General features: G+C 40.7%; 1 protein-coding gene across 1 annotated transcript in view; it reads right to left on the bottom strand.

Annotated features, from left to right (window-relative positions):
* Positions 1 to 290: 290 nt before the first annotated feature.
* thada (THADA armadillo repeat containing) overlaps positions 291 to 18,392 on the bottom strand; it is a 307,554-nt gene continuing 289,452 nt past the window's right edge. Inside the window, exons 36-37 of the mRNA XM_067988802.1 lie at positions 2,872 to 3,038; positions 291 to 992 (exon numbers count right to left, since the gene is read on the bottom strand). Coding sequence (XP_067844903.1) covers positions 663 to 992; positions 2,872 to 3,038 — 497 coding nt within the window. The 3' untranslated portion in view covers positions 291 to 662. The remainder of the gene's footprint in view (positions 993 to 2,871; positions 3,039 to 18,392) is intronic.

Raw genomic sequence — 18,392 nt, 5'->3', positions numbered from 1 at the left:
TCACTAGAGAATTTTTTCCTTTTAAGCTTGGGTTAGGCCTGACAAGTACGTGGGAGGTGTCAACAGCATCTGGAGTTTCAACAAAATTACCCGAGGGAAGGTTTTGCAGGCACAGATGCCACCCTGTCTGCACAGAATCAGACAAACGCCCTTCAATCCTGGTTCTGTTGGGTGAAGCTGTGACATTTTGCCTAGTTTGGTGTGATCCCCAAGTTATATTTTAGGACCCAATGATGTTCTTTTATATTTGGCTGCCAAATCTTTGCAACCTTGAGAAAACACAACTAAAATTAAATATTACATTTCAATTTTATTTGGTTCAAATATTACAAAGAACACCTGAATGAATACTTATCCATATTTTTCCCTTGTCTCAGTTGTAATTTGTAATCCTGGATTACAGGTGTGTGCACATACCATTACTTAAGCGATGAACAAAAGTTCACTTTTGATGCCAACACAATCCAGTGTTCAATGGTGAAAGAAGGAAATAGCTGTCATGTAATTACTGTTGGCACAAAAATCTTCATGTGGTAAGACACACAAATCTATGGGATATAGTCTTTTCAAACCACAACAAGCCTCTCTTTGTCATGAGTTTGTTTCAGCTGATCTGTTTTTCCTCCGTTTTTGGCCAAGTAAAATAATGAGATCATTCCACTTCAGAAATGTCCTGCAATAACAGCACCCAATCCAAACAACCTCAATAGCTGGGCTATATTCAAGAGCCTCACTTTTTGAATGCTTAGCCTTGTGTAGTCTGCTGTTCTAGAGAATTCTGGTGCAGGAGGTAGGCTTTTAAAGAGATGAGCTACACGCTGGGCTTGGTCCGCAGCCATCGCTGTTAGCCGGCGGAGCTCTGATTCATCGTCTGGAACCGCACGTGACTGGGAAATAAGGGACGAAAGATGTTTCCAGAGCAGATTGGCAAAAGTAATCTTCTCTGCCCAAAGGTTAATTTCGCCTTTATCAAAAAGTAAGTCATATTCCCCCTAAAAAATAATGCAAATTCATTCAGTCTAGAGGGGAAACATAGGTCTTAACGTACTCCAGAAGAAACAGCAAACTAAATCTACAACACATTTTCTTTCTGATAAATCCTTATACTAGTTCCCATTTCAATAAAGTGTAACAAAAATTTATATTTTTTTAAAAAGCAACTGATCAGGCAGTATTGCATTGTTACTACGGTTAGAGATACCCTGCAACAATGTACAGTTTTAAAACAAATGTACAGAGTGTTGCTTTTCTTACAATAGGCCTGAGTTCCAAGAATTAAGCCAGTGCAGAGGAGTGACAGTTCTGTAGTCCCCAATTTCTCGGGAGGAATATTTATACAATGATAGACGAGCCCAAATACTGGGCATGTCCCTACACTTAAGACCGCAGGCATGTACGTCTTTCCATTTGACAACAATTTACATTAAGTAGTAATCATTAATTTAAAAACAAATCTCCAGGAGAGTCTTGCAGGTTCTGAATTTCTTGTAAATTTAGTCGGTAGGATGCCAGTACTTGTGCTTAAGCTCTTCTTTCCAACATACATAACATATACATACACACATGCATATGCGAGATCAGGTGAGGCTAACTTAATGACAAGACCTACTGCAAAAAATAATCTACATAAGCGTGTATGTCACAAAGCCATTTCGCTATAGCAAAGAGAAAAACTAAACAAACCAAATTTAAGGACATTTGTTTCCATTGGTATGTCCCATTTAGTTTAACTTGATGATATAACCCAGAACATTTCTTAAAAATCTTAACATTTTTTGATTCTAGATAATTGGAAAAAAAATTGATCCCCCTCAGGCCCGTTTTATGGGCGAAAAATAAGAGTTGGGGAACCAATTTCCGGGTGAGAGAGATTGTGCCCAATCTCCCCGGAAGTGCGTAAGTGGGCAGCCGGCGTCTTCCTAGTGTCCAGAGCACCTGTCTAAAACAAGTGTTATGCCTCTTGAATATGCTAATCAGGGAGCTTACGACTGTTTTAGCACACGCTCTGCTCAGTTTTTCCGGAAAGATAAGGAACATTTAAAAAAAATTTTTCTTAATTTACGTTAATGTGGAGCCAAAAGGAGCAATAATATGGGTGGCTGCCAGCCTGGGCTCACCTCCCCTCCGGTTCACCTCACCACCCCTCCCAGGACTTAGCTGCGGGTTGGTACCGTGTTGGTGTTGGCTGAATTTTCCAGGAGCCCGACCTAGGACAAACTGGCATATGCAGCTCACGAGTTTTATGTAGATAAGGGCCGAGGCCCAATTTGGAGCAAGCCTCGGGCCGACGTCTTCAGGCGCGCCACCCACTTAGCACCAGTTTCCAGCACAAAACCAATTTCTCAGTCAATGTATTTAAGGCCTCCTTTAACGAGGAAGTACACTGGCCAATTGGAATTAAATTATACAGACTAACAGGGTCCTATTTGGCTGAGTTCAGCCGGGGTAGCATTAAGGATTCTACAATTAATCTCAGTGCTTCTGATCTAGGGAGAGGAAATAATGGTCAATGGTTCCCATTCCTGATCACTATCCAGTGACCCCCCCACCCCACTGCAAATTGTGCATGCATGGATATCAGGTTAGGGCAAAATTGGGCTCAGTTGTAATGATGCCCCTTCGCCTACCGGTGGGAAAATAGCCTATTCACATTTATCTTGTCTCGTAACACTAAGATTAGAATAGGGGCAAAAAAGAAAAACTGTATATAATTTAGATGGGCAGGAGCTAACAGTGACACTAATGACCTACTAGGTGAGTTATTTGTTTGTTTTGTTATAAAAGTAAAACTAAGCTTCAAAAAGAATCAGATTACATGCTTGGTTAACTTTTGAAAAAAAAACTCAGGGACCACGTTCCTTATAAACGTACCAGATTTTCATTCGCTGTATCTCCTTCCATATCATCTTCTCCCTGCATCCACTCAATTAGGGCTACAATTCCGAGGGAGGTTTGGCTCCAGATCTGTAAAAGTTCGCATAGCACACCAAGGCCAAGGTCCATAGCCAGAGATGGATTAACTACAGAGAACAAAATATCTATATGGGGGGAGGGGGAGTGGGGAGAAAAATAAATAAGTGATCAGAACAAACTTGAATGCGAAAATGCTGATTGTTTACTATAGCTGTTTGATGACTAATCAAATTATAAAATTGGTATGGACATGGTCTCTTTTTGGGGTGTTTTCCATGGCAGAAATGTGGCATGACAATCAGCAAGGAACTTGCAGACACATTGCTGTCACTCAATCACTCACCTGACGAAGGAGAAAGCCTCCGAAAGCTTGTGATTTTCAAATAAAACTGTTGGACTATAACCTGGTGTTGTAAGATTCCTTACATTTGTCCACCCCAGTCCATCATCGGCATCTCCGCATCACTCAATCAAGAAGGCACACTACAGAGATTCAATGTCACCTCCCAAGCAGTGACTTGCAAAATTGTACAGCAAAGTTCTAAAGATTGACAGAAGGGTAGGGTGCAGAAATGGGGGAAAATAACACCAAGAAGTAATATCTTTACTGCAATAAGACCAGGTAGGCAGGAATTCCATTCACAAGCACATTAAGATTTACTGTAGTCAAAAAAAAATCAAGCCAGGAAGCAGGTTCTCTTCTGTGCTATGCATTAGTGACTGATAGAAACACGATTATTTTAATAGCCAAGTTTTAACGCACAACATAGTATGGCTGTTCCGGGGGTGGGAGAACGGGGAAATGTGTAAAACCAAAACTTTCCAAAATTCAGCCTTTTATTTAATAATCTCAGAACTACCAAATTCAGATCATTTAAAACTTTTTCTTGATGCACTGTGATACAAATCTGTAATCTTGGAATCTCTTGCAATTGTATTTCTTATGTCAATTTTTTCATCCATTTTTAACTCTTGTTTTCTACCCATTAATGAGCTTTTCTTCCTTACACAGTACTCAGTAGAATGACATCCAATCAAGGAGTCGATACTTCAGGAGAGAAGAGGAAAAAACTGGTATAAAAAGACTGCTAGAATCTTCCCCAAGATCCTGGTGGTTTAACCATAATTTACTAGATGTTATATTTTTGTGACATTTTACAAATACGATTCTTTCAGTGTAAATCTTTCAGTCCAACTAAAGTAGCAATTGGCAAAAATACAGCCCAACAACTTGCATAGATATAGCGACTTTAATGTGGAAAAATGTTCCAAGGAGTTAGGAAGTGTGGCCAAAAGCTTGGTCAGAGAGGTAAGTCTAAAGGAGGGTCTTAAAGGAGGAGAGGGAGGCAAGGTCTTTTTAACCAGAGGAATCACCTCAATGCTTACCTGTTGTATTTTGCTGCTGCAAGATCAATTTCTCAGTATCTATAAAAATCATCACAAATTTAAAAAATGGTTGCTATTCTGCTATGCCAAATGTACGATGGGTTGGCCTGGCTGTTTGGAGATATGTAACAAAGTAATCATCCTGGAAGTGTTAGTGACAGATCAAGTCAATTAAATAGAATCATAGAATGGTTACCACACATAAGGAGGTCATTCGGCCCGTTGAGCTCGGGCCGGCTCTCTGCAAGAGCAATCCAGCTAGTCCCACTCCCCCACCTTTCCCTGTAGCCCTGCAAATTATTTTCCTTCAAGTACTTATCCAATTCTCTTTTGAAAGCCATGATTGAATCCGCCTCCACCACCCCCTCAGGCGGCACATTCCAGATCATAACCACTCGCTGCATAAAATAGTTTATCCTCATGTCACCTTTGGTTCTTTTGCCAATTAACTTAAATCTGTGTCCTCTGGTTCTCGACCCTTCTGCCAATGGGAACAGTTTCTCTCTATCTACTCTGACTAGACCCCGCATGATTTTGAACATCTCTACCAAACCTCCTCGCAACCTTCTCTGCACTAAGGAGAACAACCTCAGCTTCTCCAGTCTCTCCACGTAACTGAAGTCCCTCATCCCTGGAACCATTCTAGTAAATCTTTTCTGCACCCTCTCTAAGGCCTTTACATCCTTCCTAAAGTGCGGTGCCCAGAATTGGACACAATACTACAGTTGTGGCCGAACCAGTGTTTTATAAAGGTTCAACATAACTTCCTTGCTTTTATACTCTATGCCTCTATTTAAAAAGCCCAGGATCCCGTATGCTTTTTTAACTGCTTTCTCAACTTGCCCTGCCACCTTCAGCGATTTGTCCACATATACCCCAGGTCTCACTGTTCTTGCACCCCCTTTTGAATTGTACCCTTTAGTTTATATTGCCTCTCCTCGTTCTTCCTACCAAAATGTATCACTTTGCACTTCTCTGCATTAAATTTCATCTGCCACGTGTCCATCCATTCCACCAGCCTGTCTATGTCCTCTTGAAGTCTATCACTATCCTCCTCACTGTTCACTACATTTCCAAGTTTTGTGTCATCTGCAAATTTTGAAATTGTGCCCTGTACACCCAAGTCCAAGTCATCAATATACATCAAAAAGAGAACTGGTCCTAGTACCAACTTTGGGGAACACCACTGTATACCTTCCTCCAGTCCAAAAAACAATCGTTCACCACTACTCTGGGTTTCTTGTCACTTAGCCAATTTCGTATCCATGCTGCCACTGCCCCTTTTATTCCATGGGCTTCAACTTTGCTGACAAGCTTATTAAGTGGCACTTTATCAAATGCCTTTTGGAAGTCCATATACACAATATCAACCACATTGCCCTCATCAACCCTTTGTTACCTCATCAAAAAATTCCCTCAGGTTAGTTAAACATGATTTGCCTTTAACAAATCCATGCTGGCTTTCCTTAATTAATCCACACTTGTCCAAGTGACTGTTAATTTTGTCCCGGATTATCGTTTCTAAAAGTTAAACTGACTGGCCTGTAGTTGCTGGGTTTATCCTTACACCCTTTTTTGAACAACAGTGTAACATTTGCAATTCTCCAATCCTCTGGCACCACCCCTGTATCCAAGGATGGTTGAAAGATTATGTCCAGTACCTCTGCAATTTTCACCCTTACTTCCCTCAGCAACCTAGGATGCATCCTATCCGGACCTGGTGACTTATCTACTTTAAGTACAGCCAGCCTTTCTAGTACCTCCTCTATCAATTTTTAGCCCATCCAGTATCTCAACTACCTCCTCTTTTACTGTGACTTTGGCAGCATTTTCTTCCTTGGTAAAGACAGGTGCAAAGTACTTGTTTAGTACCTCAGCCATGCCCTCTGCCTCCATGCGTAGGTCTCCTTTTTGGTCCCTAATTGGCCCCACCTGTTAACTATTTATATGCCTATAGAAGACTTTTGGATTCCCTTTTATGTTAGTTGCCAGTCTATTCTCATACTCTTTCATTGCCCCTCTTATTTCCTTTCTCATTTCCCCCCTGAGCTTTCTACATTCAGCCTGGTTCTCACTTGTGTTATTAACCTGACATCTGTCATACGCCTCCTTTTTTTGCTTCATCTTACACTCTATCTTTTTCATCATCCAGGGAGCTCTGGCTTTGGTTGCCCTACCTTTCGCCCTCGTGGGAATGTACCTAGACTGTACCCAAACCATCTCTTCTTTAAAGGCCGCCCATTGTTCGATTACAGTTTTGCCTGAAAATCTTTGATTCCAATTTACCCGGGCCAGATCTGTTCTCATCCCACTGAAATTGGCTCTCCTCCAATTAAGTATTTTTACTCTAGATAGCTCCTTGAAATTTTCCAGAGCTAATCTAAACCTTATGGTACTATGATCACTGTTCCCTAAATGTCCCCCTACCGACACTTGCTCCACTTGACTCACCTCATTCCCTGAACCAGATCCAGTAATGCTTCCTTCCTCATTGGGCTGGAAACATACTGATCAAGAAAGTTCTCCTGAATACACTTCAGAAATTCTTCCCCCTCTCTGCCCTTTACACTATTACAATCCCAGTCAATATTAGGATAATTGAAGTCCCCCATTATCTCTACTCTATGGCTGTTGCACCTCTCTGTAATTTCCCTACAAATTTGCTTCTCTATATCCTTCCCACTAGTTGGTGGCCCATAGAGTACACCCAGTAGTGTAATGGCACCTCTATTGTTTCTTAACTCTAACCAAATAGATTCTGTCCTTGACCCCGCCAAGACATCCCCTCTCTCCAGCACTGCAATATTCTCTTTAGTCAATACCGCCACCCCCCATCTTTCTTTCTTTCCCTAAACACTTTGTATCCTGGAAAATTATTACTCAATCGTGCCCTTTTTTGAGCCAGGTCTCCGTTATCGCCACAACATCATATTCCCATGGGGCTATTTGCGCCTGCAGCTCACCAACCTTATTTACCATGCTTCGTGTGTTTACACATATGCACTGTAAACCTATCTTAGACCTTCTTGTATTCTATCTTAGTCTGATCCCACCTAATACCATACTATTTCTTACTCTAGTGCTATCTGTCCCCTCCAATTCTTTGTGCACCTTGTTTCTCCTTTCCAGTGCTACATCCTGGTGCCCATCCCCCTGCCAAATTAGTTTAAACCCTCCCCAACAGCACTAGTGAACCTCCCCGAGAGGACTTTGGTCCCAGCTCTGTTGAGTTGCAACCCGTCTGGCCTGTACAGGTCCCACCTCCCCCAGAACTGGCCCCAATGCCCCAGGAATCTAAAGCCCTCCCTCCTGCACCATCTCTCTAGCCACGCATTCATCTGCTCTATCCTCCTATTTCTATACTCACTAGCGCATGGCACTAATCCAGAGATACTACCTTTGAAGTCCTGCTCATTAATCTCTCTCCTAGCTCCCTAAAATCTGCCTGCAGGTCCTCATCCCTCTTTCTACCTAAGTCGATGGTACCAATATGGACTAGGACCTCTGGCTGTTCATCGTCCCCCTTCAGAATGTTCTGCAGCCCCTCAGTAACATCCTGGACCCTGACACTAGGGAGGCAACATACCATCCTGGACTCACGTCTTTGGCTGCGGAAATGCCTGTCTGTTCCCCTATCACTATTGATTTCTGATCTTCCTCCCCCATCCCTGTACAGCTGAGCCACCCGTGCTGCCGTGGACTTGACTCTGGCTGTACTCCCCAGAGGAACCATCACCCTCATCAGTAGAGAGCGAGATGCACTCGGGGACCCTTGAACCAGCTGCCTGGTCCTCCTTGTCTGTCTGGCGGTCAGCCAGTCCTTCTCTGACTACACTCTCTTAAGCTGCAGGCTGACCATCTCCTGAAATGTGCCATCAACATAGCTGGATAGATACAGCTAGATCTGATAAACAGATTTTTGTTTTAAAAATAACTACTGTGGATATGGTACTGCCTGCTGCAGTATCAATACATCAGTGATGGGATGCAAGTTCTCGCCTGTAATTCTCCCAGATGTTGAGTTCTCAAATTTAACTGTGTTGCCAGAAAGTGCTGAGCAGAGATCAGGTGCTTTCCCATGGGAAAAAACAAACAGTCACCCTAAAGCTGCTCTTGGCTCCATTCCAAAAAGCCACGGCAGGTCTAAGAGTTGGATGTCATTCCTCCTCTTTGTCCTGGATGGTTTGTGGCAAGGGGAGACCAATAGAAAAAGGGAAGGAAATATAAACTGCTTAAAATAAACAAAGGGATTTCAGTCCATAAGGAACTGCCTCCATGCTGCTTAGCATCAGACCAGTGGCATGGCCAAGATTGGAATAACCCGTCACTCCATGGTGCAGGTACCAGGTTCCTTTAACTGTCTGTTGCTTGTCAATTTGTTTCCTGTTTACTTGTTTCTACGTTAGTGAACAGAGGAAAAACATACCCACACAAAGGGGCATATTTTCCTTTTGGTAGCAAAATAAGCATAAATTGTTTTTCCCTCCTTCATTCTGGCTGTCTTTTTTTTGCCAACATTAGTGAACAGAGGAAAACATACCCCAAAAAACGAGGAAGTAAAACTTAAGCAAAACTACTTTATACTTTCAATTATTAGAATACAATTGGAATACAACATGGGTAAGGTTTAAATGGTTTTATTGAAATTCTTGTTATTAGGCCATCCCCCAGTGGTTCTGTAGGCAAACACACTGCGTTGAGCCCTTGTGTTTCGTAGTCAAGAAGGCAAACATCCAGTTATAGGTGGAGCCCACTTCTTTCAGCAGCCAAAATTTGCTACATTATGATCTAGGAACAGATAGTTAGTGGACATAATAGAGATCACAATAATGGGTACATTAATTTAAATGTTATGTTCAGTTGGGAGAATAAACACTGCTGGGTTATACAAAATGTGTAGACTAAGGTTGGTGCTCTATATGCACAATTCTTCGCCAGCATTGCAAAAAATCATTTAACACAGAGTTAAATACTTGGCTGTATTTGAAGCAAAGAAGAACAACCAGAATCTAATTATTTAAATATGACTCTTTTTGGGGTAAGTGTTAGTCACACTGTTTCATAAATTGATCAAGTACAGTTATGATAAAATTTTGCTTTATTAGATCTTTGTACAAATCATTGCCTTGCAGTACATCCAGTCCTGAGAAGCTCAATTTTACAGGCTGCTGTGGCATCAACATGACATGCCATGGAATGATGGGATTGAAGGTCTTGTCTATATTTCTCCCAGATGTTGAACTCTTGCATTTAGCTGTGTTGTGCTCTTATTACTTGTTACTGGAGGTGGGTTAAACAGAAAACGAGGGGGGGGTGGAACACAAGCGTATTACTAAAGCAGACCCACATGGGTAGAATTTCCATTCAGCCCTCACAACATAAGTTGGGCAGTGCCTTATTAGCGTTAGTGTACTGTCCCAGCCTGACTTGTGAGGTCCGCTTCATTTATATAGTGAGCAAGCTCCCAATCCATATTGAGCCTAGTGTTGGGAGTTCTCCAGGGAGGAATGAGAAATTGCATGGGCTGATGGGTAAATTTAAAGGGGATGAGGCTGTGTCCCCTTCCAGGTTAGTCAGTGATAGGTCAGTGAAGGCTGAAGCCCTCCCTATCTAAAAAATTTCCCTTTTTGTCACAAATCCATCTCACTGCTTGTTTCTGGATCTTGCACATGGCCTTGAGGGAGTCGTTCCATCGTATGTCTAGGACTTCTGAACCAAAAGGAGAACTTTTGGGACATGTCTTATATGCCACAAGCTTAACCTACCTTGGAAACCTGAATAATAATAATCATGGAGCTGTAAGGACAAATGAGTATTTTAGAATTTTCCGGTGAAGATTGAATGGGTGAGAAAGAGTCCATGATACGATCAATAGTACAAGGTTTGTGGAAACCGTGGTCTTGATTGGCCTAGCTGCCTTTTCTCAAGTTATGTTTTCTTATAGTTTTATAAGTTCTTAAAAAGCCTGCAACTGCAATCTGCTCCTGTGCCTCTTCCAGTTCCTTCCTTGGCTCAGCAGTTTGTAGAAACACAACAGCGACCTGGGGGACAACTCTTCCCATTTGCTTTTGAGGAAGTACCCGACTTCTGCTTAGTACCTCCTGACAGCATTGCTGCTCAAATCAGCAGTGTGGGAGATTGAACAAACAGCCATCAGCACCTTGGCCAACACGGTTAGAGAGTGACAACCAGATCAAATACTTTAAGTAGTTTTTCATTAATGAATTGATTATTTGGGCAGTCAGGCCCCCATCAGCATCAGTGCAGACTGAATGTACTTCAAATGATTTTCAGTTCAAAATAACACTTCGTTTGACCTTGGGATGTCCCCATTAAGAAATCTAACTTTTGCAAGACTGCTATTCCATTTAGGCAGAACCCCTAATATCTCCCAACCCACTGAAACTACAGGGACCGTCACTAAATTATTTTGTTTCTCGAACAGTGCACTGTTCCCAGTGTGAGCATAACTGTAATAACAACCCCAATATGCTAAAGTAAGTACTGCATGACAAAACTGTAGTGACCTCACATAGATATGTATATGTATTTATTTTTCTGAACGAAAGTTGAAAAAAAGAGACATATTTATGAGCATCAATCTATCCGTAGCTTTGTTGAGCACAGGAAAACTATTCTTATTCCGTATAAAATTAAATTTATTATAGCCTACAGTGCATGGGCGGAAATTACCTGACTTAAAAGGGGAAACCATTAAACTGGTATGGGAGGAGACAGCAAGTGGCTACTGTTTTCATAATGCAGTGATATGTCTCAACATGAATGATATCAATGCATTGTGTGCTTGACAAACAACTGGAAAAAGGTTTGGCAAATACTTTTGTAAAACAGCCTTTTTTTAAAAAAAGTTTAAAAGTTAAAGGAATTCAAGACCATAAATCTCTAACGTTGCCATTCAGGGCAAAATCAATAATTGCATGTAATGAATGTAATTAATGGGTAGCACTGTCCTCATGTTACCCAGCTTACAGCTGTTATACATTGCATGCTAACATGTAGTGGCGCCATATTTATCTCAAGGTCTTGAAACTACAATCATTCACTACATGAATACCTGTAAGATAATAACCTAGTAAGTAGCAGCTAACATAAATTCAGCAGGGGAAGGTCTGGCTGACCAACCCCCTTGACTTTTTTTCTGGGTATGTCAGTGGACTGTGGAAAACCCTGAGGTGGTGCACCTTAATTTCCCAAAAACATCTGTCAAAAGTTCTGCACAAAAAGCTACTAATTGAGCTTAAATTGATGGGCATTCTGGGTAAAACTTGGGAATATATAAGAAACAGGCTGAATGATAGGAAGCAGTGGGTATTTGCTAAGGGAATTGTGTTGAGGAAGAGGGTGCCTATTGGGGAAACCCAGGGTTTGATATTAGGACATCTACAGTTTCTAATTTACATGAATGACTTGGAACCAGAACCTCAACACACCAAATTTGCAGAGGATACTAAACTAGGAACAGCAGCTGATTCTGAAGAGACAGCTTGGGTACTACAAAATGAGGAAATAAACATGAAGTGGGTTCAACAATGGCAGTTAAGTTTAATGCGGATAAATAGTCCATGAATGGTGTTGAAATAGCCAACAATAATGTTCAAAGAAATCCGGGGGTTTAGTCGAATCAACACTCAATACATCCAATCATCGTGGAGCAGCAATCAACAAAGCAAATAGTGCTGAACTAAATGGTAAAATAATAGGGCACAAGTTGGAGGAAGTCATGTTCAAAGTGTATATTCCTCTGGTCAGACCACACATTGAATACTGTGTCCAGTCCGGTTACTGAGTCATAAGGAAGACATTCAAGCCTTGAGGCAGTAAAGAGACTTTCCACCCCCCTTACTCTAGATACCTTTGCTTCTGTATTTACATATTACATAGAATTTACAGCACAGGAACAGGCTATTCGGCCCAACAGGTCTATGCCAATGTTTATGCTCCACATGAGCCTCCTCCCACCTTACTTCATCTCACCCTATCAGCTTATCCTTCTATTCCTTTCTCCCTCATGTACTTATCTAGTTTCCCCTTAAATGCATCTATGCTAATCGTCTCAACTACTCATGTGGTAACGAGTTCCACATCCTCACCACTCTCAAAAATGATTCTCATTTCCTCATGGCCTTGAGAGTAACTTAACCAGACTTGATATCGAGACAATTTTTGGTGGTATGCCCAGAACAACAAATAGAAACCTTTCTGTAAATTACTTCAGCTACTGGATCCATCCTGTGCCTCCACAGGAACTTTCTCACATCTTCAAAAAGCAGTAAAGCATCACAACAGCATTCAGATCTCATTCAGATTTGAGCATGTAATCTAGGTGCTGCACTGTCAGAGGTGCCATCTTCTGGATGAGGTGTTAAACCTAGGCCCCGTCCACCCTCTCAGGTGGACATAAAAGATATCTTGCCACTATTCAAGGAAGAGTAGGGGAGTTATGCCTGTGTTCTGGCCAACATTTGGTCCTAAACCAACATCTCCAAAACATTATATAACCATTTATCTTGTTGCTGTTTGTGAAACCTTGCTGTGCGCAAATTGGCTGCCACGTTTCCCCACATTACAACAGTGAGTAAATTCAAAAGTATCTTATTGGCTGTGAAGCGCTTTGGGATGAGGTCATGAAAGACACTATATAAATGTATTTCCTTTCTTTCTTTAACAAGTGAATTTATTGAATAAAAGATTAATAAATAAATATGTAACAGTAATATGTTCTCGATGGGCCGTATGGCCGCCTTCTGTGCTGTAACCTTTCTATGATTCTATTTACTGTAGCTATTCTACTAACCAACTGCTTGAATGAAAAACAATAAATGGTCGCAAACTAAATGCTCAGCTACTACTTTATGGTGAACCTCCAACTATGCAGTATTCTTTTCTCCTTGCAGCCTTTGTAACTGCAGGAGTTAAGTTGGTTTAACCTATCTTTCTCTGAAGATTCCAACTGACTCAGTTGCCTCAACCTTTTGAATACAGTTAGCTCCTTAAAAATACTCCTGAAAACAGTTGCTGGGGAGTCCTGCAGTTGAATAACTGGCAGCTAGATTTAAAAGTATCTGCCAGTCATGCACATAACCAGGTAAATCATAGCATGTGTTTTTTGAATGTGGCTTAGCTCCTCCCTGAAGCTTTGGAGACAATGAACAAATCTTTGCAACATATGTATCGAGTTAAGACTGGGGGCGTAATTCTGACAGCAGATGGTTTTTAAAATCTTTATGCCTTGTTACTAAATTAAAGGGACCACTACAAAGCTAAGACTAAACAAAAATGCTGCACTATATCTATCTTGTGAATTAGTAATTCAACATTGATGTGACTATACAGATTACTCTACTTTAAAGCAAGTTCTGTCCTACCTGAAATAGCTTCCCAATATTGATCTCCACTCTAATGGCATTAAATGCCTGTTGACAGCTTTTCCAATTATAAACACACTGCCTTTTCTTTGACTGCCACATTAGGTAAAATATTAATAATGAAAACAGGAACTCCAGCTTATTCCTGTTATGGGGAAGTTTTGCTGTTGTTAGAAAATCTAGCTTACCCGAGAGGACTACACAGTTTGCCTGCATGCTAATCAACTTAATGCAAGAGCAAAGTGATTGTGTACTTTGCCTCAGCTCATCACAATTTATTCCGTAATTGGTAATATCACAGCCTATGTGTAAAAGAACATTTATCAATTGGTGACACTGTGCAGTTCCAAAATTAAGATTTTAAAGATGCGTGCTTACAAAACACGCAGAATATGATGTGTGCAGTTAGCAAACGATGCATCAATTGCCCACATACGCAAAATTGCAAGTTCCCCTGAGCACTTACGATTTGCATTTTCCCAGATCCATGATTATCAGGATGCAGTGAAACATTTAAAAAACATGTAGAAAATGCTGGAAATGTGTAGCTGTCCACTAATTTCTGAAATAGAAAGATGGGGCCATTGTTCAGGGAGTTCTAATGGAAGGTTCCACCAAATGTTAATTTATCTTTGCTCTTTCAGATGTTGACTGATCTGCTGTTCATGTCCAGCATTTTGTTTTTATTTCAAACTTCCTGCATATGTGCTTTTTCTAAGGGATATGCATTAGATTCCAAGGAGGCTCCTGATATACCTGGGTAAAGTGAAACAACACAAAGCTGAGAAAAAGCATGCAGTGTGAAAAAGAAACATTTCAATGACCAGAAGATGGAATTCCTGGTGCATGAAGCGCTGCAGCTTTTGTTGATATATATGAGCGTAATAGTCCTCTCGATTGGTAAAACTTGACCGCGGTCAGAGACTGATAGCGCATACATGAGGCATTATCAGTCTCTGACTGCAATCAAGTTTTACCGATTGAGTTGACTGCGCATGCATGGAACTGTTTCCAATATAGCGATACCAGCAGGGAGTGCGGTGTTAGTACAGCACTGGTCGTCACATTACAAATACAAGATAAATACCTATACTGATCTCAATGAAGAAATTCTTGGAAAATGCATTAACTTTTTTTGCAGTTTTCTCTTGCTTTTCAATTCACTGCTGGTTGTATGCAAAAAAATCTCTACACATACAAGTGCATGGACCTAGCTAGCCTTACGCAAACACTGCTTGTGCATAGTGCATATGCTAATTGGGTCCTACTTCTTCATTGTTTACAGTTTCAGGCATTCTTTTACGCATGTAAAAGGCCATCAGAACAAACACACGCTTCGAGTAAACCAATGTATTCAAAGACAGCGATTCAGTATAATAACTTCTGTTACAGCCCAATTTAAATTGGCAATAATCTTATTCAGGAAATGCTATTAATTCCCTCCTTGTTTTCTTCTTTTGAATTTCAAGTAACATATACCAGAAAGACATTCTGAAGATATGCTCTAAAAAGCCCGGCACCTTGTTACCTATTATCCAAAAGAAGGTTGTTACTTAAATGGGTTAATGCGGCTTGAAAATTGGTCATCATTGTGCAATCAGACAGGGGAAGTTTGACAGCACACTATTTCAAAATAGAATAGATGATGCGATTCTGCTGAATTGCACATGGTCATTCATCTGGTTTTCATTTCATTGCTTTGGCCTTTGGTTTGTAGCTTAAGTAGCAAAATTCTAAATTCAAAGTCATCTCTTTATGGTGTTTTGCAATCAAAAAGGAAAAACAAAACAAAAAAACTTCCCAAGTACTAGATGATGTAGGGCGATTTTAAATGTACTCCTGATGTTCCAAACAGACTTCCTGGTACAACTCTCACCAAATTTCTACTCATCAAACACACTTAACCAAGGAATATCCATTCTCTTCCCTGCATGTGAAATGGGAACACTAAAGGACTGGTGCCACTGGCCGCCTTTCCCCACCTCAAGAGATACTTTCAGCTTTGCACTCTCTTTTCAGAATTCTTTTATATAGTGGGCCTATTATTCATGGGCCTGATGTGGAAATGAGTGAACTTATGACAAGTTCAACATTTTTTGATGCAGATTAAAAGAAGCAAGACCTGTGTTCCCTCCTAATACATTAGAGTCTCGAAATTACTGCAATGTTGGTGTATAAAAGCTTAGCCTGTTTGCATGACATTACTCTGTCTGCTATGAAGGTGTTAAACTGTTTATTTTAAACAGGGTTAATATGCCTTGGCTATATTAGATTTAGTTTCCTTAATATAGCGCAGGCAAAGGTATTTCATGGTCACCACCCCCCCCTCCTCCTTTCCCATTTGCTAGTGGGTAAGCCACACAGACCAGCAAGGTACTGGGTTAGATCTCCAGTACGGCTGAATTATCTGATCTCAGCCAGGGCAGCAGGTAGGATGCTACAATTAGCTTCAGCGTCCCTGATCTGGCAGAGACAAAAAATCAGCCCAAGTTCCTGCTTCTGGGTGCTGTCCAGTGTGTGATACGCTCTTTGGTTGAACATTGTAAATACTGTCTAGGCACATAAAGAATGTTCACTTGAGTGAGGTACTAGAGGTCTATTAGCAACCCAAAGGAGGTGGGGGAGAAAAGTGGAGGAAAAAGCTCACATTTCACTGTGTTTTCCAACAAAAGGCAATGTGATGGTATATTAAACATCTTTAGTTTTTGTTCTTCAGGGACTCTGGCTAGTCTCCAGTGAGTGACAACTGTTAAAAAAATAATTGTGAGCAAAGGTTTTAACAAAGCCAGCAAGTTGCAGATATGCTGCTAGTGGGATTTATGCAAATAACATTGCTCTTGCTTCACACAAAGATTTAAAAATTCATATCAACATTGAGTTGTCCATTACTTCAAAGGTAAACACATATCCTTTAGTAAGTTTACAGGTATCATTTCACTGTTGAAATACAAAGAGTTAACCCACTAAATCTCTCAAATGATATACAGAAAGCCCAATTATGGACATTATCTTGGTTTTAACAACACCATCAAGCTTGATTTATAATAGAAAATAAAGGAGGATTTGAAGTTAAAGACTTGCTGTAGTAGAAAGATTTTAATTGTTATTCCCCTCTCTGCTGCTTTTTCAACTCCACATGTTCCCCCTTGTTTCATTTGGGATGGGGGACCACAACTTTCTTTCAATGGTTGCTTACTCCCCTACTCCACAGCTAATTGGAGACTTCCTTGAAGAAAGAGGTGGAGTTGTCTACTACCAGACTGAAGCTTTGCCCAGCAAACTGACAAATGGCAAAATTAAGCTAATGAGGCACCACGGTTCAAATGCCCACTGAAACTGGTGCTTGAAACCAAGGTCCTGAAGATGGGTGTTCAGAGTTCTACTCCTGCAGCTATTCTGGTTATTCTGGGGAGTCTGTGTCTATAAAAATGATTACAATTATAGAGGATTGTCTTAATCACAGCAACAGACTTGCAATTTTAACATTTGTAACTATGGTCTGCAATAGTCTAGACCAGTCTTCACCGATACAAATTGCTGACTAGCCACAGGTGTGGCTACGGCGATGCCATTTCAGCCACAAGCACTAATTTTAATAGAAAACGGCTTACGCACACTCACACAATACAGGTAAGTGTATTTCACATGTGTGTTTACTTAACAAACATATACCATCTTTGAGTAACTTCGGAAGTAAAGCACTCAATGATCAAAAAACACTCGCATACTCTGCTTTTCATCTTACCATTTTACCAACAAATGCACCAAAAGGTTAAAGTACACATGCATACGCCGTGCGAATATGAGTGTTGAGATCACATGCCGGACGATGATACCCATTACTCATTTTTTATTTATTAATCAGAAATGCAATTAGCCTCATCTGGATTCCCAATTAGCCACATGCGGCTAGTGGCTAACGTATTGGACAATACTGGTCTAGATTAGTAATCCAGAGGCCTGGACTAATAATCCAGAGAACATGAGTTCAAATCCCACCATGGTAGTTTGAGAATTTTAAAATCTGGAAATAAAAGCTGGTACCAGTAAAAGTGACCATGTGGCTGTTGGATTGTTGTAAAACATCCAACTGTTGCATTAATGTCCTTTAGGGAAGCAAACCTACTGTCCTCACTGGTCTGGCTAGATGTGGGTCCAGTCCCACACCATGGTGGTTGACTCTCAACTGCTCTCTGAAGTGACCTAATAAGCCACTATTGTGGCGAGTAGGAATGGTCAATAAATCCCAACCTTGCCAGCCATGCCCACATCCCGAAAATGAATGAAATAAGTAAATGACTGATAATCAAATTTAGTGTTGTTGAGAGATCATGGATTTTTGTTTGGGCCATCTAATCAAACCCACTTATTGGGGGGAAAAAGCAGTACATGCAAGAGCAGAAATTAATTGTTATGTTCCTTTAGTTACTCATGCAAAAATTAAATCTCAGTCCTATTCAGTTAATATTTCATGCACCCTGACCAATAGGCAAAACCTCTGAAAATACAAACCCTCTAGGCACCCATATTACACTTTACACAACTTGTAAAGGTCTGTTGATCCCTAGAGATAAATACTAAACAAGCTAAAATTGGTGCCAGGTATTGATTAAGCCTAAGGCAGCCACTGGTTGTCAAACAAGACTGTAGACACTTGCCCACAACAATTTACTTTTCTACATATATACATTAAAAAAAACACTATAA

Source organism: Heptranchias perlo, chromosome 8 (genome assembly GCF_035084215.1).
Source record: "Heptranchias perlo isolate sHepPer1 chromosome 8, sHepPer1.hap1, whole genome shotgun sequence".
Taxonomy (NCBI): Eukaryota; Metazoa; Chordata; class Chondrichthyes; order Hexanchiformes; family Hexanchidae; genus Heptranchias; species Heptranchias perlo.
Note: the sequence above shows the minus strand (reverse complement) of the source record. Positions and strands in the feature narration are given on the sequence as shown.